The 23362-nt window shown below is 39.7% G+C and overlaps 2 protein-coding genes across 3 annotated transcripts in view; one reads left to right on the top strand and one right to left on the bottom strand.

Annotated features, from left to right (window-relative positions):
- Positions 1-23362, bottom strand: part of LOC105198089 (follistatin) — a 621281-nt gene that overhangs the window by 74819 nt on the left and 523100 nt on the right. The gene's annotated exons all lie outside the window — the stretch shown is intronic.
- LOC120358095 lies at positions 16926-18050 on the top strand. Its single transcript, XM_039450813.1, has one exon. The coding sequence runs from the start codon at positions 16926-16928 to the stop codon at positions 18048-18050; it is 1125 nt and encodes a 374-aa protein (XP_039306747.1).

Consider the following 23362-nt stretch of genomic DNA (forward strand, 5'->3'; position numbering starts at 1 on the left):
GGACCGACAGCACACCACCACTCACAGTAATGTCTAGAGTTTTTCCGTTGGTTGAGTTAGATAAGTCAAGATGATTAGTTGGTGGGCTATCACCAACGGATCTCGTCCCGTTTATATATTTACAGAATCTTTATCTTTGAATTTGGGTACACTTTTTCAATTGCTTCCAGGATTTCGTTATTAATATTTTGCAGGTATTCTTTTATTACCTGTAGGGTTAAATTTCTGTTATTTGGTATTACAAACGTGGTTGCGTTCTTTAGAAATTCATTAAATTTTTTCCAATTTACTTTCCTAAAGTTGTATTTATGTTTTTGTTTTCCGGTTCCAGTTCCAGTCCGTTTTCTACATTCGGGGATATAGAATTGTACTGCGTTATGGTCGCTGTCGTACGGTATATTGTCTAAGCTTTGGTCATTGTTTAAAGGGTAACACCACTTTTGAGATTTGAAAAAATCGATTTTTTTTTTGCTTAAATCATTAGTTTATACTTATAAAAATATGCTGTAAGTAGTTTTAGAACAAAATTCAAACTGTATTATAGTGTTTGAGCTAATTAAATGAATCGTCTCTATGCACCTACCGAGCAACTGCAAGCGATTTGGAGCGGCTCCGTCTTCTCTATGCTTTGTAGTTATTTGGGCCTTATTTATATACCGAAAATAGACCTTTGACTAACACAATATAGATGTTATTACTTGTACTACATCAGTAAATAGTTTTGAAAGCGTCAGTTTCTGTGTTTATGCGACGCCATTAGTTTTTCTGTGTTTATGCAATAAATTTGGCTGTTTGTTGTTATAATGATGGCTATAACAGTCTAATGAAAATTTTGCAAGTCTAGAACCTCATGGTGGGCACTACTTGTCATTATTATTGCCAAAAATTGAATGCGCGGCGCGTCGTACTTGCCGAGCGCAGTCTCACCCAAGAAGCAAAAAAGACCAGAATATCATTATTAGCAACAAGAAAGGAATATAACAAGGCTGTTGAACTTGTGGAAGGACCGCTTTATGGGGCAGGCATCGCAGATTAGAAATAAATTAAAAATTTTTAACTTTATACACAAAAAATCAGTTAAAACTCAACTAAAACTTCAGTTAAAAAAATCAATTAAATATCAACTAAAACTTTAAACGCGTTTTTCTCAAAACACAGTTTTTCAAATTTGCGTGCAAGGTTACTCTTACAATTTTTATCCGATTGACTAAAAATTTTAACACAATCTTCTTGTAACTATTATACAAGGAAGTATGTAGGCTTTTTGCTAAATGTTGAAAACTTTTTTTGTAATCAGCATTTTTTAAATAAATTTTTGGGTGAAAAATCCGCTTTTTTCTATAAATAGCTGCCATTTTAATAAAAATTAATATTTTTAAAAATCTCTACGTACTTCCTTTGAATATGTAGATAATGAAGATTTTTTTTGTTTGGTTCCAACATAAACCATGTCGCAGAAAACTTGCACGCAAAAATTCATCTTTAAGAAAAGACGATTTCGTAAATAGGCTAGTACGCTGCCATTTTGTGCATAAAAGAAAATTAAAAAATTTTTTTTACTCGTCAATATATGTACAATAAAGCCCTCTAAGCTTTTTTTATTAAAGTTATTCATTTGCCTACAATAAATTTCCAAACTTAGGTATCATTTTAGGGCCTCAAAGGTGGTGTTACCCCTTAAGTTATGGAATGCTATTCTGTCGTTTGCTATCACAATGTCTAAGAAGGAATTACCGTTTGGGTACAATGGATATTTTGTGCTAAGCAATTTGGTTTTGTATGTTATGTGATTGTTTTTTAACCAGATTTTGAGTACTATTTCTCTAGGATTATTATTTGTGTTTTTTCACTCGGTATGTTTTGCATTTAGGTCTCCTGCTCTTATATAGTAATTATCTAATTTATCTAGCTTAAATGATAGAAATAATTGATTGATATTTGGTATAAATACTTTTTGACTTTTACATTTCGCGTATGTTACTATTATGTACAGTTTTTTGTTAGTTTTTGTTTTAATTTTAATTATTGTATGTTCAAATATTTTATCTTTGTTATCACGTTTTTTATTTGTTCATATTTTTTTTTTTATTACTATGGCTGTGCCTCCTCCTATGTGGCTCCTGTTGTTTTTGTTGGTTCGTATTATATTATAGTTTTCAAATGTTATTACGTGCTTATTATTCAGTTAAGTTTTATTGAAGAGTATTATATCAGGATTTTGTTAGTTTATAATATTTAGTAGGGATGCTCTCCTCTGATTTTTTATTATTAAATTTACGTTTTTTGATATTATTTTTTCTTTAAATTATTTTATTTATGTCTGTTTGTTCTTTATTTGTATTATTCATAATGATTAAAAAATATTTTAGTAACGACGCTATTGTATTTATTCTTATGGATATATTTTCTACAATTTTTTCTAATTTTAGCAAGCTGTTCTTTAGATTAGTTATTGAATTGTTTATTAGGTTGTCTCTACTGTTGTTTTTTATACTTTCCTTTAAGATTTTTGCGTTTTGTTCTGAGTCTTTGTAACTTATTGTTCTGCTTGTGTATTTTATATTTTTAACGACCTTTGCATGCATCTAAGGTTAAATAATGCTTTGTTTATATTCGGATTTAATGTTTTCCTAGCTACATTTATTTTGCTATTGCTTAGGTTTTGTATTAATCTTTTTTTATTTTTTACTATTTTGGGGCACCCTCTGTATGATGCAGGATGTCTATACTCATTGCAATTCACGCAAAAAAGTTTTATTCTCTCAACCTGTATGCGGCGGACAATTGCATTTCCCCGGATCGTGTTTAGTATCGCATTTAACGCATCTGTAGGGTAAGTTACAGTTAGTTGTTGTATGACTTATACGTTGGCATTTTTTACATTGAATTGAGTCTCTGCGCATTATTTTTTCCCAGCGTATTTGTTGATGGTGAAGGTACTTTTTTTTAAGTTATTTATTTCGCTTAATGGTGCTATTTGTACAAGAATATTGGCAATATTCTTTTTTTATATTTAGATTTATTTGTTGAAAATCTAACTATTTTTATGAATTTTAAATTTACAGTGCCCAGAGACATCAATTCATTTAGGATTTCTTCTTCTTCATACGTATTATTTAAAACTTATAATAATAGTGTTATTGGCTTATCTATCTTAGGTATGTGTAAAATTTAGTATTACAATTCAGTAGTAATTCTTTAAGTTAATTAAAATTTTCTAGTGTGTGCTTACCGTTATTTATTCTTTTAATATAAAAATCTTTCATGTTCGTCATGTTTGTTTCTAGCAGTCTTGTGTTCTTAGGGTCTTGAAAGATATTTATTGGCGGTGGTTTATCCTTTCTTCTTGTTTGGAGGAGCGATGTGTGGCTCTTTCCTTGTCCATTAGGATGACTTTTCTCTTCTTCGTCGTCTCCATTTGGACGCTTTGGTTTCTTTTAATCTTTCACTTCTTGCTGATTTTTTCTTTTCAGGTACGTTAAGAATTCCGTTGGTTCCTTAACTTCCTGATAGTCCATTTCCTCCGGCCGGTCGAATGAGTTTTCTCCATGCAACGCCTAGAATCTCTTTTGCGTTGATACATTATACGTACTCTCTTTATTTCTTTTGTATCCTTCTATCTTTTCTTTTAGTCTATATTTCTGTCTTTAGCCATGCGTTTTTTGCTATTTATTATCTCTGTTGTGTTTGAAATATTGTGGCTCTTCTTATGTCCCAACAATGAGAGTACAGGTTGTTTATCCTTCTCTGTCATTTTCTTACTGTTTTTTTGCCACAGTAAGATTTGGTATAGGATTTATTTTGTAGTGCTTAGAGCTTATATCTAGAGAAGTGACTACATCTTTTTGGATCGTTTAATTTCGTATGTTATGTAGAGTGTTGTCCTCCAACTTTTTTCCATGTCGGTTTTTGCTTTCCTTTGAGGTTATGATCTTTGGCTTGCCGCTTTTTTCCGTTACTTGGTTTCAGTCGGCTTCTTTTACTGTAGTTTGGTTGTTTATCATCTCTCTGATGAGTATTTTATCTTTCTTGGTGATATTTGTTAATTTTCCCACTATTTTCGGGGGATAATCACTGCTAAATTCACGGGACTTAAAGGATTCACGTGCAGTGGCGGCGGTAGCTGCTGCGGCTCTCCCTAACTCACGGAGCCAACTGCACTGTTTGGAAGTACAGTTACCGGGAAGGCTCATATGGCGCGCTTCGAATATGGCTAATTTTCATAAATTTATTACTTTGAAACTAAAGCCTATTCAATCAAACGCCGGGAGACGTAAACTTTTTTCATCTTCAAAATAATTAAAAAAATCCCAGGGTGAGAATCATGAAAATCACTAAAATGAAAAGAATCGTTTTTTTGCTCTATCTTGGTCACGTCTCCATATAGAAATCTAAAATTTGCTATGTAAGTCTCTTTTCATATAAGTTATCTTAGAAAAAAAGGCCAACTTAAAATGCCGTGGGGGCACTTTCACAATATTTTTTCTACTAGGCTCTTTGTAGTTTATATGGTTCTGCTGAAAAACTCTCATTGCTCCAACTTGATGCATTGAGCCGTTTAAGCTCTAAGGACAGTTGAAAGTAGAAAATAGGCGACTGTGTGTAGGAAATTACCTGATAATACCTCCCTCTTCTATCCTCTCTCCACACCTCTTTTTCTCTCTTTTTCCCTTTTCCGTGCGTGTACGTGTGCACGCGCGCGTTACAGCAGAAATGAGGACGAACTTTACGGTTTGTCACTTCCGCAGTATTTTATAACTCTAAACGCGCTTTGCGTGTAAATGTGTGTATGTTTGCGGAATGGGGAAGAGATGGTGGGAGGGGGATAGAACAATGAACTAATGTTTAAACATCAATAGCATTTGGTATATTATCAGAATTTTTTGAGGTGGTCCATTCGCTGCATTGCAAACAGTATAAAAAAATCTCGATGAAGGGTATTGAACATGTTCGTGTCGTGCGTATCTAATAAACCATAAAATACTCGCTATGTGTGCACAGGTACCCAGAATTCGAGCACTGGATTTGCAAGTGCAGTAGTAACTTTAGATGTGAGGACCGTCCTGAACATCTATTTCATTATCTATATCATGACCATTTGTCGGTCAATATGATATCCATAATTGGTATTTTGCTGCATTGCAAAATCGAGAATACACTTTAACTCTTATTAAACCAGGTTGTGGTATCCTCTGTACGTTTCTCAACATTTCAATCTGGAATTCTTCCGATTTCTTTCCTTGTAACTTATTTTGTACATATGATGATGCTAAACGGATTTCGTAGATGCCAACACTAAGATGCGGTGCTCAAACTCTGGGTACATGTGCATACATAACGAGTGTTTTATGGATTATTGGATACGGACGACACAAATATGTTCGATACTTTTCATCGAGACTCATTTATACTATTCGCGATACGGCAACTAGGCCACCGCAAGAAAATCTTAATAATATACCAAATGTTATTAATAGTATATGGTTAGCCATGGGGCGTCAAAACAAATGACGTCACAGAGGGGAAGGGGGGAAAACTGGCGCCAGTCTTATCAATGAAGTGGTGGGGGTTGTGGAACGCGCTAGCAGTAAAAGGGCCAAGTGGAGGGAGGGCCTGACGAAATTTGGAGCGGGGCGGGGAGGACCTGACGATATCAAGACCGGGGGGCGAGGAAGACCTGACGATATCAGGAGCCTTTTTATTGGGAAGTAAAGGGGATGGCTCCGGGAGGAATTAGAGTGTGCTTATTGGTTTCCCCCACGGCTGCCCCAGGAGCGGATTGGTTGAAAAACAGGTATTTTGGGAAAAATTTAGCAGCAAAGTGGGGAACGGGTAAAAGAGGCCTGAGAAGTCGAAAGGTCTTATGTGGAAATTACGATAGAAAGGACGGAAACGCCTTTTACGATATATATATGTTTTCAAAGGAATGGTTACTACGTACAGGAGATAGAGTCTTGGCATTAGGCAGGTCGTGTGAAAAAATAATTCGGTTTTAAAAGTTACAACAGAGTATTTATTGAAACATTCAACTTTTTTTCATACATCTACGAGTATATTCTTACATTTTTAAGTTACATGATTGAATGGGGTAGCATACAGATAATTTCATCACGCATTTTCTTTTATTATAAAGAAAAAATTTGTAAAAACTATTATTATTGTTACATTAATCTTACAAACTATTTATTATTATTCTTACATTAATCATACGAAGATTTATACTTTTAAAAAATGCATGATTAAATATTAAGATAAGACGCTACAAAAGAGTGCATTTATATCATGAAATTGTACAAATTATGACCCGTGATTTGACAGAATTATATGAACGATTTCGTCGAAGCGCAGTGAAGTTATTTCTAAAAATATTATATTAAAGTACATATCAAGAAAAGTTAAATCCTTAATTTGAGTACGTACATCGCGTTCGATTTCACTATAGTTTCCTTTTAACGTTAGTTTTATAATATCGCGATCTACGTAACTTTTCGGAAGTTTCAATTCTGTTTCTTTGATTAAATAGTGAGCGCACTTGTTGACGATATTGCTTAAAGTTTTTAAATGTTCCAAATAAGCATCCACGCACTTCATTACGTTCTCCAGGCCCAGGAAGGTAGTTTTCTGCATCACGATTGCTACGGCATAGAGTTTCCGTTTCTTCATCGGTGGTACTGAATCTTCGCCCTCCTCGTTGGTATTTTCCGCATAATCTGACTTTTCTTTCTCCTTGTACGTCAGCAATAGCGACTTTGACCCGTAGGATGAGGTAAAGATGACTGAGATATTTTGTATTACTACAGGTTCCGGTTTGAATTTGTTATTCGCGTTCAAGTAGTCGCTCATAAGTCCCATGTTTTCTTGAAATTGCAGCTACGATTCCGCATCAAAATATACTCCGTCAGCGTTGCTCCCGCTTAATTTCACTACAGGCTCAAAGATTCCCTTTTTAGTAGTTTGCAGTCCCACGAGTATCCTTTTCGTATGTGAATTGTTGAGTCCATACGTTGTTGTCAGTAACATGGGAAAGTGTTCGCTTCTCCTCTCGTTGTTATGCATCTCGCTGATATCGGAAATTTCTGTTCGCTTTGCAGAGTTATTACTAGCTTGCTGATTAGCCATCTTCTTCTTTTTCTTACTTTGTTCTATCAAACGGCGAAACTGATAAAAAGTAACAAGACTAACAGTAATAAAAACACAAGGTTACTCTCTAACGAAGTTAACACTTCGAACGAGGAGACTTGAATGATTTTCAGTACGGGGTATTGTTGACCACTCTGTTTGCGACGTTGCAACAATATAGACACGAGTCTGCGCGCGCAGCTAAGAAATTAAAAACATTTTTAAATTTTTCTAAATTTTCTAACAGAAATAATCTTACAGCGATATGATTTAAAATATCACGAGGATATGTCTAATACGACAAAGACGTGAGCATGCGCACATACGATAAGTTGTTCGGACATGTGATAACTTGCACTTCCTGACTTTTTCCAGATAAATGACTTCCTTCACTTCCGATATCAAAAATATCATCCTTTGCGGAGAGTGTGATTTTTCTAGTATGGGAAGTCAAAGATTAAACTTTTATTGAGCCTTTCATTTTATCGACAGGAAAGAATGTCAACATATGTTTTTGTTAAAAGAATTTAAGGTTTGGCTGTAGCCTGATTTTTCAAATGTGAACTTTTGACGAGAGTATTTTTCTATTCGAAGAATAGGGAACATTATCTACTATAAGATTAATCTACGAAACGAGGTTTTGTCTAGCAACAAAAAAGAACACTAGATAGGACTAACAAGAGAAATCAGAGTCGAAAGAAGGCGGAGTTGTCGAGATAAATCCATTTTCTTTTTCCTCGCTTTTGAAATATTTGGAAGATGCAACGTATAAATGTTAAGTTTCACGAAAACTTAGCGTTAGTTCGGCTTTCGTACTCTCCAGTTATAAGTCGAGAGTTTTTCGTTGTACTACGACAAACGTTGTTGCAAGTGCAATTTTTATTGCGAGTGAAAAAGTGAAAATAGTGAAGTTTAAATAGTGAAAATGTTGCGCGACGATATTGTTAAATTTTTTATCGTCGCGTGTAATTTTAATAATAAAATAGTGGGTCACTATTTTAAGAAGGTAGCGCGTGACAATGACGCGTCGAACTACGCATTGTTCGAGAAGTTCGCTAAGGAGTGCTCCAGCACATTGCGTTATGCACAGGCTAGGGCACTGTAATGGCAACGTGACGTTGGAAAATATAATTCGACGTCACGTTGAAAAGCGACGACAGAACAAAATGTTTTTCGAAAATGATGCGGGGGGTCATATAGCTGACTTCTTGCGTCAAAGAGAAGGCAAGTAAATTTGATGTAAATTTAAAATTGAGCGTATTAATGTAAGTGTTTTTAGATATTATTTAATTATATTTATTTTTACAGTTGTAAGACACGTAGCCAGGGTTGAGCCGTTACCGCCTCGTCGCGCGGCGCCTCTTAAGCGAAACTACGGGGCGAGACGACGACGTGCAGAAGAGGAGCTTCAAGATACCGTAGCAGCCCGTAAGTAACTCTACGTACAGTAAGCATGAGACACGCGTCTCGTGGAGAAAATTAAATATTCAAAGTTTTATCAAATATTAAATATAGAAAATTTTCTAGGAAGCGAATTGAAATCGCGGACTTAGTTGCGGAGGCACCATCATCTCGATACATCCCCGTCGGTGAATCATCAGGTAAATTTAAAAATATCATGTTATAAAGTTATTGTAATAATAGTAATAATAATAACAATTATTATTATATATTTAGATGACGACGACGATACTCGAGGTAATTTTGACAGAGTTCCATCCTCAGCCGATGAGGCTATATTTACTTCAGGTAAGTTTTAAAAAATAGAGTTGGAGAAACTAACATATAGTTATTTAGCATAATTAATAACAAAAAAAATATTATTTAGTGTAAGCAAACGAGACGGAGGACGAAGAAGAAAGAGAGGAAAGAGCGACGCAGGAGAAGGAAGAGGAGAAAACCGAAGAAGAAGCATTAAAAGAAGATGAGGAGAAGGATATAGATGAAGATGAGGAAGAGGAGAAGATCAAGAGGAAGAGTAAAATGAAATAGAAGAAGAAGAAGAAGAAGAAGAAGAAGAGCAGCAGGAAGCGATGGAAGATGCGGAAGAAGGAGATGAAGAGGAATCGGATGAAGGCGCTGAAGTGGAGGATAATGAAGAGGGGACGGAAGTAGAAAATGACGCCGAGGAAAGAGAAGTCAGAGTTGCTTCTCCAAAGTATGATGGTAACTATTATTAATATTATTATTAAATTATTTTATTTCGAAGTAATATAAAACAAAATAATTTTAGATGATATACATTATGCCAATACCTTACCATGGAGGGCATAATTAATATCACTGGGCGGGGAAATATCGGGGTAACTTGGTGAGTTAGTTAGTATATTATATCTTTTGTCGGCGTTTTTGTGTATTAGTAAAAAAGAAAAGAAAAAATAAAACAGAATATAAGACAGCAATGATTAATAAAAATATTTCATCTTTCAGTTCAAACTGACGCTGGACTTGCTGTAGCTGTAATTGGAGGAAACGCTAGTGGGGAAGAATTTCTCCACAATGCTGCGGAGAATGTAGCCGACCAAAGGCCTCCAGCAGCAACATCGGTCACAGCAACCACAGTCGCAACATTCTCAGCAACAGGAGCAAGACCCGCAATCGCAGCAGCAGCAGTCGCAGCGGCAACAACATCGGGCTGGTGATAGATTTAATTATACAGAGCTGCAGACGGAAAACGCGCGTAGATTTAGGAATTTTGCTATACTCGAGAGAGAGGCGAGTTTCGCGATACGTCCAGTGCCACAGGGTGCCGATACCATGCCTTGGCTAGAAAACGCGTTCCGCAAAATCCATGCGTACGCGATAAGCTTAAGTGAACCGACGGATTACGTAGAACTATCTTTCAATTCCGAAAGTTTGACGCTTGGATCGGCGGGATTGTCGTTTTGTCCGGCGCGCGACTTGACTTACAAGGACATATGGGAACTCGTAAGTTCGGTAGCGCAAAGCAACGGTGGAATTGAAGTCACGGAAACTTTTAACATCAGGGTTTTCAATGTCGCAGTACCGGTGGGACGTGCAAGGGTATCGAATCCATTGACGCGTGAGGATGTCGTCAAACGATCGATATTGGAAATAGTAAATGACGATAATTTATGCTTTCCTCGTTCACTTCTAGTCGCGCGAATCCACTGCGAACGTGGAAATCTTCGAACGGGGCCGCGTCACGAAATGTGGGAAGCCGTAAGATTCCGACGCTCCTCGCTACAACACGATTTAGCGTTAAAATTAACGATGAACGCCGGTATCGTGATACCGGAGGAGGGATGTGGGATTTACGAAATCCAGCAATTCCAACGGTATCTCGCCGCTGAAAATCTGGCAATAATGGTTTATGGTTTTAAAGATTTCGGACGTGGCGGGAACTTAATCTACGACGGGCGTACGATGCTCGCCTCACTAGGACACGAACCGATTCATTGCTTAAATATTATGTATTATGAGGGTAGACGCCATTATAATACCATTTTAAATTTAAAAGCCGCTGCGGGTTCACAAGGTGGATATTGCGTAGCGTGTAACGTTGGTTATCGCCCCATCAGAGGGCATCGTTGCTTTAAAAGATGCCCACGCTGCTACGCTATACCCTCGTGTGAACATCACAACGCGGAGAAAGTCAGGTGCAATACGTGTAATCGTACGTTCTTCGGAAATTCATGTTTCGAGCGTCATCGTACCGAAAAATCTTATGAAGGAAAATCAACTGTTTGCCATTCGGTTAAAATTTGTAACAATTGTGGGCGATTTATAAAATCAAACTCGCGGCACGAATGTAATAGCGCCTATTGTAGGATATGTCATTCTTAGCAACCCGTGAATCATTCGTGTTTTATGCAACCTCTTCGACGCAGAGTCGAAGCTGAAGACCCTGGAGAGGGTACGAGTGCTGCGGCGATACGTGAAGAGGCACAAAGAAACGCTAATGACCTCGAGGGTAAGAACGTCAATGAAGTCAAGGGAGCTGTCGCATTCGTGTTTTACGATTTTGAAACGCGGCAGGACGAGACGTACGAAAGAACCGAGAACGTAAAGTTACACGTTCCGACTCTCTGCGTAGCACAGCAAATTTGCGCTGCTTGCGTGGCGATAGTCGACATGACGGTGCGATGTCGTTGGTGCGGAACGCGCGAATTTGTATTTAATATCGACCCGGTAAAGCAATTTATAGAGTTGACACGACCGACAAAACATTTTAAAAGTATTATTTGTATCGCTCACAACGCAAAGGCGTTCGACGCGCAATTTATTTTAAAATATCTAGTCGAAAAATCGTTAATAACAGAAAAGCCACAGATAATTCTGAACGGAACGAAGATTATCGTGATGACGATCGGTCATACAAAATTCATCGACAGCGTTAATTATATGCCGATGCGATTATCTGATCTACCTAAAGCTTTCGGTCTAAGGGATACGGCAGATAAAGGCATTTTTCCGCATTTATTTAACACTGTGAGAATCAATCGTATGTTGGTCCATTACCCGAGGCTCGATTTTATTCTCCCGATCAAATGAAACCTGATGAGCGCGAGCGATTTCTTGCATGGCATACGGAAATGACAAATAAAAATGTCATCTTCGACTTCGAGCGCGAGATCGTACGTTATTGTCGAAATGACGTAGATATTTTACGACGTGCTTGTGTAGCTTTCCAAAAAATATTTTTAGAGCGCGGCGGTGTGTGTCCTTTCGAAGAATGCACGACTATCGCTTCCACGTGTATGAAAGTTTTTCGAAAAAACTTTCTTTGCGAGGGAAAAATAGGAATCATCCCGTCGGGCGGATACAGAAACGCCGATAGACAATCGCGCAAAGCTTTACAATGGTTAGTGTGGAAGGAGCGTGAGCTCGGACATCCCATAAATCATGCCGGGTGAGGTCGCGAGCGTTTAATCGGCGGTAGCCACGTAGACGGATATTACGAGACAAAATTGGGGACTGAAACTCAGCGTTTCGTTCTCCAATTTCACGGGTGCTTCTGGCACGGATGCCTTACTTGCTTCCAAGTGAATCGTGACAGAAAGCTTTCAACTGCTAACCGCGACGATACGATAGAAACGCGTTACGAACGAACTATCGCAACGACATGGCGTCTTCGCCGGCAAGGATATCAGTTGATTGAAAAATGGGAGTGCGCTTTCGACCGAGAAATGAGGGCAAATAACGAGATGCGTAATTTTCTCGAACATCACCTTATACTAAAATCTGCGCCTCTCGATCCGCGTGACGCGTTTTTTGGTGGCCGCACGGAAAATATCGTAACTCGACTTGAAGTAGCGGGGTACGCGGAGAAAATACGTTACGTGGACGTGTGTTCTATGTATCCTTACGTATTAAAGAAGGGCGTTTTTCCGATCGGCCACCCTGTAATCTATATCGGAGCGAAATGCTCGTCGTTAATCGGCGACGGACCAGGGTATAATTTCGACCCGGTCGAAGGTCTCGTACGTTGTCGAGTACTCCCACCGCGCAATCTCTTTCACCCGGTACTCCCGTATCGTGTGCGCGGAAAATTGCTGTTTGCGTTGTGCCGGAGTTGCTGCGAAATGTTCTCGCGGTCCGCGTGCACTCACGAACATCCTGACAAACGTGAATTCGAGGGTACTTGGGTATCATGCGAATTACGTAAAGACATCGAGAAAGATTATCTTGTGAGGCAAGTAAATGAAATTTGGCAATACAAAGTTGCTCGCCAAGATCGCGATACGCGGCAGGGTGGATTGTTCACCGGATATATAAATTCCTTTTTGCAATTAAAGCAGGAAGCTAGTGGATGGCCGAGCAAATGTGTAGATGGCGAGAGTAAAGCACGATACCTTCGTGAATATAAGGAAATCGAAGGTATTACACTCGATAGAAACAACATCTCTCGTAATCCTGGCTTGCGTTCGGTCGCGAAGCTCTGTTTAAATTCCTTCTGTGGAAAATTCGGCCAACAAATCTTCCTAGTACCGAGATCATAGAATCGCTTCAGCGTTTCGCAACTTTGCTCACTAGCCCTGAGCACGAAATAACTGACATATACCATAATGACGAGGTATTGTATGTCTCGTGGCGACTGCGAGAAGAGGCAATCGTAGCTTCTCCGATTACCAACGTCGTGATCGCGGCATATACGACGGCACAAGCTAGGTTAAAATTGTATGATTATTTAGAAAAGTTAAATAGACGTGTATTATATTGCGATACCGATTCTGTTATATATTTGAGTAGTTGTAATCCAAACGAGTACGAACCACGTACTGGAAATTTTCTGGGCGACATGACGGACGAACTCGAAAGCTACGGCAACGGTAGCTACATCAAGTCGTTTGTGTCGGAAGGCCCAAAATTTTATGCGTATGTGGTTCGTACAGCGGATGGAATCACTCGTGAAACTTGTAAAGTGAAAGGAATAACTTTAAATTATAATAATTCTAGATTTGTAAATTTCCGTAGTATAAGAAATTTAATATTAGAAAGAGAAAGGCAAGAGGAAGGAGAAGATGAAGAAAACCGTGGAAGGAAACCCGTGATAAATTTGCGCTTTAATGCAATTCGTCGCAATGCTTTTCACGAAATTGTAACAAGAGAAGAGAGGAAAACATGTTCGGCGGTATTGGTAAAGCGCAGATTTATTAATAATCGTTATTCGCTTCCATACGGTTTTGTCGAATAATCATCTTTTCTTACTCGAGCTTTGTTCTCGCTTAAATTTAAGTTTCGAGTCGTCAATTTTTCCGTCCGCAGCGCATAAGCATCATTGTAAAAATTCTATAAAAACGTATTAATCATAAGTCATTCATTAGTTTTAGCATTGTAAAATATAAAATGTAAATATTTTTACAATATATAATTAGGACAAAAACGTGCTAAAATAAAAAAATGTTTTAATTATTTTTTCATAAAAAATTTTATTATACATTTCCAATCCGAATCCTGTTCTGTTTCCCGTGTACTTTTTCCCTTGTTTCTTTTTCGTGAATTATTTTCCTCCTCCCCAGCGGCATCGTCTATCAGCTCATTAAAACGATGCCGACCTAAGCGCTAAGTGAGTGGGATAAGCCTGTATGCATCCCGCGCCGCGGCACGGATCAGCTCGTTGTTGGCCGCGGTTGGCTAACGTACCGGCGGGGGAGTACGCTCACGCGAGCGCGCAAACGCCGCCGCCGCCGCCACGTTGATGCGCTTATCTCTGCCTTCAAAAATTTGACTCCGCGAATTATTAATATCGATATTGTCAACGATTAGTATTATTAGCATCGACCGTCATTTTTTCTTTTTTGTTTTTGAAGCAGCGCACCGGAATCGAGTCAATCATTTCGCAAAATGGATGTGCGTTGGAAACATCCCTGGACATCGATTACATGTGTTGGGATAGGCGCAGAAATCACAAGTAACAATGTGTATCAAGTATTTATTAGAACGTGTGGACTGGTACAGCGCTCGAGGCGAACTGACTGCGCGTCGCCGGTTCTCAGGCTCAACGCTATTGAAAAGAAAAAAAGTGTTTATGGGCCAGAGCCACGTGTAGCAATACAAAAGAGAGTCTCCCAATATACATACATATATATGTGGAGTATATAACACGAGGAACACAAAAAAGGTTATCTCTAACAATATGCGGTCCCACCGGGTGTGGGAAAACGATCTTTGTAAAGTCTTTTATCAAATATCTATCGAGCATGTCCGACGTGAGTTTCGAGAGAGTTTTATTTTATTACGCGGAGTGGCAAGAAGCTTATCGACAATTAAAATACGACGTGAGTGTAAGCAAGGCAGAAGAGTCAGCACGGGGATACGACGTTAAAGTGGCGACGACAACAATGAGGAAGAAAAATATAATCGAATTTCGCAAGGGATTACCTCGCCCAGAAGATTATTCGAACGATCCGCTTACCCCGAAACTCGTGATAATCGATGACCTTATAAGAGAATCGTCGTCGAGCAACGCGATCGTGGATCTTTTTACCAAAAGTAGTCATTATAAGAATCTCAGTGTCATTTTTATCTTGCAGAATCTTTTCCATCAGGAACGCAGACAATGCGACATATCTCTCAACGCGAATTACATCGTGGTTTTCAAAAATCCTCGCGATCGCGCTCAAATTCGTCATTTAACGCGACAAGTCTATCCCGATGATCCAAAATTTCTAAAAGAGGCTTATTACGACGCTACTTCGAGACCTCACGGATACTTGTTGCTCGATCTGAAACAATCGACTCCGGACGAATATCGATTTCGTACGTGCGTCTTTCCTGATGATACTAGACATTATGCTTACGTACCGCGTAGATCGTTTTCCATTTCATAAAAATCGCGTAACGCGGCTCGTGAAGACCAGTCGCGCTATTCTCTCTCGCGACGAAAGAGGACAACATGAGTTCGGACAGCGTGACGAAAATCGCCACACGTTCAATCGGAAAAAGAAACGCTTGTTTTCTCGAGGCGCTGTGTCATCTGAACAATAAGCAGCGAATGATCTTTCTTCGAATCGCGGACGATAAATTTATTCATTGTATTTGCTAGTGCGTTTTTAATACACTTAAAGGCAACGTCCCGCTCAAACGACGTGAAAAAGATCGACTGAGTAAATACAAATCGACACTGCGACGTATTGCGACAAAACGCGAAAATTGGAAGGATAAGAGACTTTTGGTACAACGAAGCGGATTTTTACCCTATATCATAGGACCCATATTGTTGGCTTTATTAACACAAATCATCAAAGGCACGGAATCATAAGAATAAATCGCAATGGAAAGGGCAAAAAAGATGGTTTTAATTTCTACAGAAAATCTTGAGAGAATGCAGCAACAGCAGCAACAACAGAATAAATCGATTGCTGTAGAGCCGAAGGAAAATATCACGACGGAGAACGGTGAAAACGATAATAATAATTCCGTACAAACTCCTGGAACCCTTCTGACACGACTCGATGCGGAAATGAGTCGTATTCTTAATTCACCTTACCTGCGTAACAAGAATGAGAGATGGAAAATGTATAGAGAGGTACTTTGGCGGTATCTTTACTATATCCAAAAAGCGCGAAAACAAAATGCAACCAACGTAACCGAAATTGTCGATAACGAAACACGACTTCCGAAGGAGATCGGCAACAATAGCGACGGCAAATCGACGCTCGTTTCTCACGATATCCCCCGAAAATCGCAAATTTCTGCTAATCTTTCTCATTTATCCGATATCAACGATACTGTGATAAGAAGAGAACATAGCCTTCGATTGCTGAAAAGTGCCGGAAAAATAGTAGAAACTGTCCCGAAATTGTATCGCGCTCAAGCTCGCTTACTGATGAAACATTTGCTCGATAAAGCGGTGCCTGACAGAATTAATTGGAACGAAAATGGAGTCGTAACTATAGATGGCAACATTGTAAAAGATTCGAATATCAGCGAGCTGATGAACGACATGATGCAAGAAAGAAAAACCGTAGAACCACCAGTAGGAAGATTTCAGTTTGCTCGATTACTACGCAGCTTAAACACGCGTTCAGCACTGGTAGGGAATAAGCGACTGTTAAATGGCACCCTCGCTTTTTCTTCCCCGATTAATGTGAAATATCGGCCTTCGTCAAGTTTCATGCCGATTGCAACGAAAACATATTCAACGAGATCGACAAAACGTCAATCGGAAAAACGCAAGAAGCAGGAACGAGAAGAAGAAGAAAAAGCCCCTGATTACGCATTGTATCTGTCTCCTTACTTTCGTAAAGCCTATCCATCTACAACTTTTATGAAAAGGGGATTCGCTTCCTGCGCGAAAAAGGCGTTTGCTAGATTGAAATACACTGAAGAAATAATCGATAATGTCGGAACTTGAAAAATTATATTACGATCCCGCGCATTACGCCGGCTTCTCAGCAGTGGAAAATCTGACACGTGCCGCTAAGCCGAATTTCACACGTAACAATGTCGCTCGCTGGCTGGAACCGCAAGATGCATACTCGCTGCACCGTCCACTGCGCCGAAAGTTTCCTCGACTGCATTACAACGTAACGAATATCGACGATGTGTGGGAGGGCGATTTGATTGAGCTGCGAAATCTTAAAAGTTATAATGACGGATATTCTTATATTCTCGTGATTATCGATGTACTCAGTAAATTCGCTTGGGTGGAACCATTACGTGACAAAACGAGCGTATGCGTGACAAAAGCTTTTCAACGTGTGCTCGCGAGAAGCAAAGGACGAATACCTATATACTTGCAAACTGACAAGGGTAAAGAATTTGTCGGCCGTGCAACGCAAAAGTTTTTGGAAGAAAACGATATTCGTTTTAGAGTAACGCGCAATCTCGACATCAAAGCAGCCGTCGTCGAACGCTTTAACAGAACGTTAAAGGAACGAATGTGGCGGTATTTTACGCATAAAAATACGCGTCAATATATCGATGTTTTGCAGGATATTGTGCGTGCGTACAATCACACTCGTCATTCGGTCACCAAAATGCAACCCGCGGTTGTAACGAGAGAAAATGCTCGTATCGTGCGTGAAAATATAACTCGACGGTGGAAAGACGTTAACAAAATTAAGAATGCTAAATACCATGCTGGCGATCTCGTCCGCGTCAGTAGAGCGAAAGGCACCTTCGAGAAAGGATACGAGGCGAACTGGACCGAGGAGATATTTCGAATTCATCGTGTTCTTGAATGGCGAAAACCTCGTGTGTACGAATTAAGCGATTTAACGGGGGAGGTCATAGACGGGATCTTTTACAAACAAGAATTAGCTCGAATCGAGAAAAACCTGCAGGAGGAAGAATTTATTGTGGATCGCGTGGTAAGGAGTAAAGGACGTGGTGCTAATAAGCAACTACTAGTTAGCTGGCGTGGATATCCTAGCAAATTCGACTCTTGGATCCCAGCTTCGAGTTTATCGAATCTCCGAGATGACGATAACGGACCAATTTCACATGATTCTTCCAAGCAATAGCAGTATGCAGTATTTTCCGGAAAATACTACTTCCTCCTTCATCACGGAGTTACCTCAAACTGTAGAATTGCATGGAGAATGGGAAGTTGCACTAAGCGAGATTCAATTTCCCTGTTTTTTTCATGTACGTCAGTTTCCCGAAAATGAGCTCAAATATTTCTTTTCCACAGAAGATATATACGAGATACGCAATGGATCATATGTGTTGCATCATAGAATAATACAGAATGGTATTTACGAGACTATCGAGAATCTTATCGGTGAGATTAATGAAGCGTGCCGAGATTCGCATTTTGTTTTCGAAATACAGAAAGAGGGTGGTAAACTCAAAATAGGACTTAGCTGCGACGTGGAAAAATGTCGTGTTAATCATTATATTAACTTTTCCGATAATCTTTTTTGAATATTAGGATGCGAAACGGAATTAGGCATAAATGATAATTTATACTTTCGTAAGATTATGATAAACGATTCCGGTGAATGCATGACTTTTCTCAAACTCGGATTTAAAATGGAAAACGGTAATTGAATTTATTATTATCAGAGTAAAGAGCCCTGTAGCCTGTGGCGTGGTATTCCAGATAAGCTGTTTGTTTATTGTGATATTTGTGAATCTTATATAACCGGTGATGTACAAACCCCGCTTCTCCGAATAGTCTCGGTCGAGTCACGCGAAAGTAATTACGCGTACGGGACGAATCAGGTGAAACATTTCTCTTTTTCATTTTATATTCCGTTGCGACAACGCGTTTCCGCAGAATCGAAATAGATATAAGAGATCAGCTCGGAAAAAAAATACTATTTGAATCGGGAATCTTGACGGTGACATTGAACTTCGGACGTGCTCGATAATTTACATTAGAATACGGTTGAAATAAACATAAGTCTGCGATAAACAAAAGAGAGAAAATCATTTCACCATGGACTATGAGGAATATTACGAGGCGCAAAGCGGAGGTGCCGGCGGAAGGGGTGGGGGAATTCCGCGGATTTTTGTCGGCTCGCCCTATCAAGGTGGACATGGTATCGGAAGTTTTCTCGGTGGATTATTTAAAAAAATTTTACCTTATCTAAAGAGGGGTGCGCGGGCTGTCGGTAAGGAGGCTTTACGCGCGGGCATCAACGTAATGGAGGATGTCGAGAACCATACCCCGTTGAATGAGGCATTCAAAAATCGCTTCGCGGAATCGGGGAAAAACCTCAAAAGAAAAGCCACAGAAAAAATAAAAGACTTGATGAAAGGATCGGGATATAAAGTATCCGTAACAACTCCGATGCTTCAGTTTCCTCACGGTTACCACGATCCTCGCATCGCTAAGAGAACGTCGCTTTGTAAACGTAATTGTTCAGTCAAAAGAAAATTGAAAAAAAGTGTACGCAGAAAAGGCGCTAAAAAATCGAAGAAGAAGAAAAGTCACGGAACAACTCGAAAAACTAAAAAGTCATCCGGCACGAAACGCCGCAACAGCAAGAAGCGCAGTGTATCCGACATATTCTCGTAATCCTCGCACGAATTAGCATGATCCATAGTGCGTCGTGATAAGTATGTCCTTCCTTCATACCCATTCGAGCGAGTGTTTGAAGAATGAACTCGATCTCTTCGCTTTACCACCTACCCAGATTAGTATCGAGAGTGCTCAATGGATTTATTACAAGCCCGTAACATCGCTCGCAGACGACGCACCAATAGAATTTGTTATACCCGGTCATGGAGAAGACTACCTGGATCTCACGCACACTATGCTAAGTCTCCGTATACGTGTAGAAACGGGAACAAATACCGCCACCGCCGCCGCCGCCGCCGCGCCCCGGGCCCGCCGCGCTGCCGCCGCCGCGGCCCCGCGGCGCCCAAAGTAGGCCCTATAAATCAACTGCTGCATTCCATGTTCAATCAAATCGACGTGCATTTCAATCAAAAACTCGTGTCACCTCCAAACAACGCTTACGCTTACCGCGTATACATCGAGACGTTATTAAATTATGCTTCACCCGCAAAAACTTCCCATCTCACCTCTTGTCTGTGGGACACGGATACTCCCGGTTTCATGAACGATCCGGTAGATTTGCCAACGAATCAGGCTCTCGTAAGACACGCTCGTTACATTCAAGGAGGACGCGCGTTGGATCTCATAAGACATCTTCACTGCGACGTTTTTAATCAAGATAAATTCTTAATTAACGGGGTGAAAGTTAGAATGAGACTCGTACGTTCCAAAGATTCGTTTTGTCTAATGGAAACAAATTCCACGTCGAAAATCTGCATTCTAGACGCTAGCCTACTTGTAAGAAGAACAAAAATAACTCCCGGAGTATTACTAGCGCATGCGAGAATGCTGAGTAAAACCACTGCCAAGTATCCCCTTACGAGAGTTGAAGTTAAAACGTTCACGATACACTCTGGTCTCGTGGAAGAATCGTTAGACAATGTAATACTTGGACAGCTAACGAATAATAGTTGGCTTTGTTGATAACAAAGCGTTTAACGGCGACAGAAAATTAAACCCGTTTAACTTTAAGAATTACGGCATAAATTTCCTTTCGCTCTATGCTGACGGAATGCAGATTCCAAGTAGACCGTTACAGCCGAGCTTTAAGAAAGACGAACCGCTCTACATCGAAGCGTATCACACCCTCTTTTCCGGAACAGGCGTACATTTTTTGAACGAGGAAAATTCTATAAGCAGAGACGATTACTCTAACGGATATTGCCTCTTCGCTTTTGATCTTACACCCGATCTATCGGCTAATTGTGGTGGGCATTGGAATCTCGTGAAAGATGGAAGCTTATGACTAGAAGTGAGATTCGAAAAGGCACTTACCGCGACCGTTAATTGCATCGTGTATGCCAAGTTCAATAATGTTCTAGAAATCGATTCATCTCGGCAAGTCATAGTCGATTTTTCTGGATAGTCTCTTATAACGCAGATGGATCAACAACAAGAACATTGTAAAATGTTCACCCCCATCATCTTTATCGTCACCACCATCATTAAACTACCGTATGCCTAAAAGAAAATTCAGTTTGGAACGAGACTCGGACGTAGCCGGTTCGATTAAGAAAGCTTGCGTAAAGTATAAAACTATGGACATAGTCATCGACATTCAAGGTTTTTGCGATGCTGAGGAACAATTTATTCCGAAAGAAGTCGCGGTTGTCGCTGTTAACACTCCAATCATCGGACAATGGATTATAATACGACCTTGCCCATTTGACGAGTTGCCTGTAAATTCGAGACGTGAAAACAACTGGCTTACGCGCAATTATCACGGCATAGAGTGATTCGACGGCGAAGTTAATCTCAAATATTTCAAGCAACATCTACGAGAAATTACTCGACAAGCACGCTACATCTATAGCAGGGGACATGAAAAGGCGCGTTACTTACACAATCTGCTATCCAGAAACGTATATAATCTGGAAGGCATTTTTCCAGCCTTCAAAAATTTACCCAATGTCGAGGAGAGTGGTCATCGATGCACCTATCACGGATTTCGCGCAAAAGCAAATTTTCACTGCGCGTTGCGCAATGCTTACAAATTGAAACGCTGGTTAATCGAACAAAATAGTAGTAGCTCGAGCCGCAGCAGTCTTCCTTCCGACGAAAACGACAGCAAAGAAGAAGAAGAAGAAGAAGAGGAAGAAGAAATAACATACAAAACAGCGTCGGCTATAGCCGAAGACGAGAAAATAATCCCACTGCCGTCGTATGAATTCACTTGAAATTTTACATGCGCTGCGCCAATTGAACGCAGGATACACAGGAGTCTATCCAGCCGACAAGCTACCGAAGGTGTGGACGAGGTCGACCGCCATCGTTGCCAACACGGATGATCACAATCAACCTGGCCAACATTGGGTCGCCTTTTATATCGACAAACTTGGAAATGGAATATATTTTGATAGCTACGGATTACCTCCCTCGGATTCTAGATTTCTCCTGCGATTGCGACGAAACTCTATCACGCATCAATGGAACACCACACAGTTACAAGGAGCGCTTATCCAAACTTGCGGGCAATACTGCTGTGTTTTTTTATATTTCATGTGTAACGGCTATAATCTTAATCAATTTCTCAATTTATTTTCTGTCGAACACACATACAACGACCGACTAATCGCAGAATTATTTCACAAATTTTTTCTTTATAATAAAAGAAAATGCGTAATGAAATCATCTGTATGATACCCCATTCAATCATGTAACTTAAAAATGTAAGAATATACTCGTAGATGTATGAAAAAAAAGTTGAATGTTTCAATAAATACTCTTTTGTAACTTTTAAAATCGAATTATTTTTTCACACGACCTGCCTAATGCCAAGACTCTATCTCCTGTACGTAGTAACCATTCCTTTGAAAGCATATGTATATCGTAAAAGGCGTTTCCGTCCTTTCTATCGTAATTTCCAGATAAGACCTTTTGACTTCTCAGGCCTCTTTTACCCGTTCCCCACTTTGCTGCTAAATTTTTCCCAAAATACCTGTTTTTCAATCAATCCGTTCCTGGGGCAGCCGTGGGGGAAACTAATAAGCACTCTAATTCCTCCCGGAGCCATCCCCTTTACTTCCCAATAAAAACGCTCCTGATATCGTCAGGTCTTCCTCGTCCCCGGTCCTGATATCGTCAGGTCCTCCCCGCCCCGCTACAAATTTCGTCAGGCCCTCCCTCCACTTGGCCCTTTTACTGCTAGCGCGTTCCCCAACCCCCACCACTTCACTGATAAGACTGGCGCTAGTTTTCCCCCCTCCCCCCTGTGACGTCATTTATTTTGACGCCCCATATACTACTGTTATTAATGTTTAAACATTAGTTCAATGTTTTATCTTCTCCCCACACACACATGCACACACATTTACACGCACACAGCAGAGAGGATTTGGAGTCATAAAATACTGCAGAAGTGACAAATCTCAGGGTCCTTATCTCTGCTGTAACGTGCGCCCGCACACGCACACGCACACACGCACTGAGAAAGAGGGGGAGTGAAAAGGAGAGAAAGAGAAGTTAGAAGAGAATAGAAAAGGGAGGCATTATCAGGTGATTTCCTACACGCAGTTGCCTATTTCCTACTTTCAACTGTCCTTAGAGCCCAAACGGCTTAAACATCAAATTGGGGCAATGAGAGTTTTTCATCAGGACCATGTAAACTGTTTACAAATTTTCAAAATTTTAGTCAAATCTACAGGGACCCATTTTCTATAAGGTTTGTGTGGAATCCTGAAGCAATTTTATTTTTTTAAGAATAAGGTATCTTTTATATCTTACAAACATTTTATTTGAAACATTTGATTTACAAATACCTTTTTACTT

The sequence above is a fragment of the Solenopsis invicta genome, chromosome 6 (genome assembly GCF_016802725.1).
Source record: "Solenopsis invicta isolate M01_SB chromosome 6, UNIL_Sinv_3.0, whole genome shotgun sequence".
Lineage (NCBI taxonomy): Eukaryota > Metazoa > Arthropoda > Insecta > Hymenoptera > Formicidae > Solenopsis > Solenopsis invicta.

What these genes read in the sequence shown, in the direction of transcription:
- LOC120358095 (XM_039450813.1), top strand. Translation starts at nt 16,926, where the DNA reads ATGTCGGAACTTGAAAAATTATATTACGATCCCGCGCATTACGCCGGC.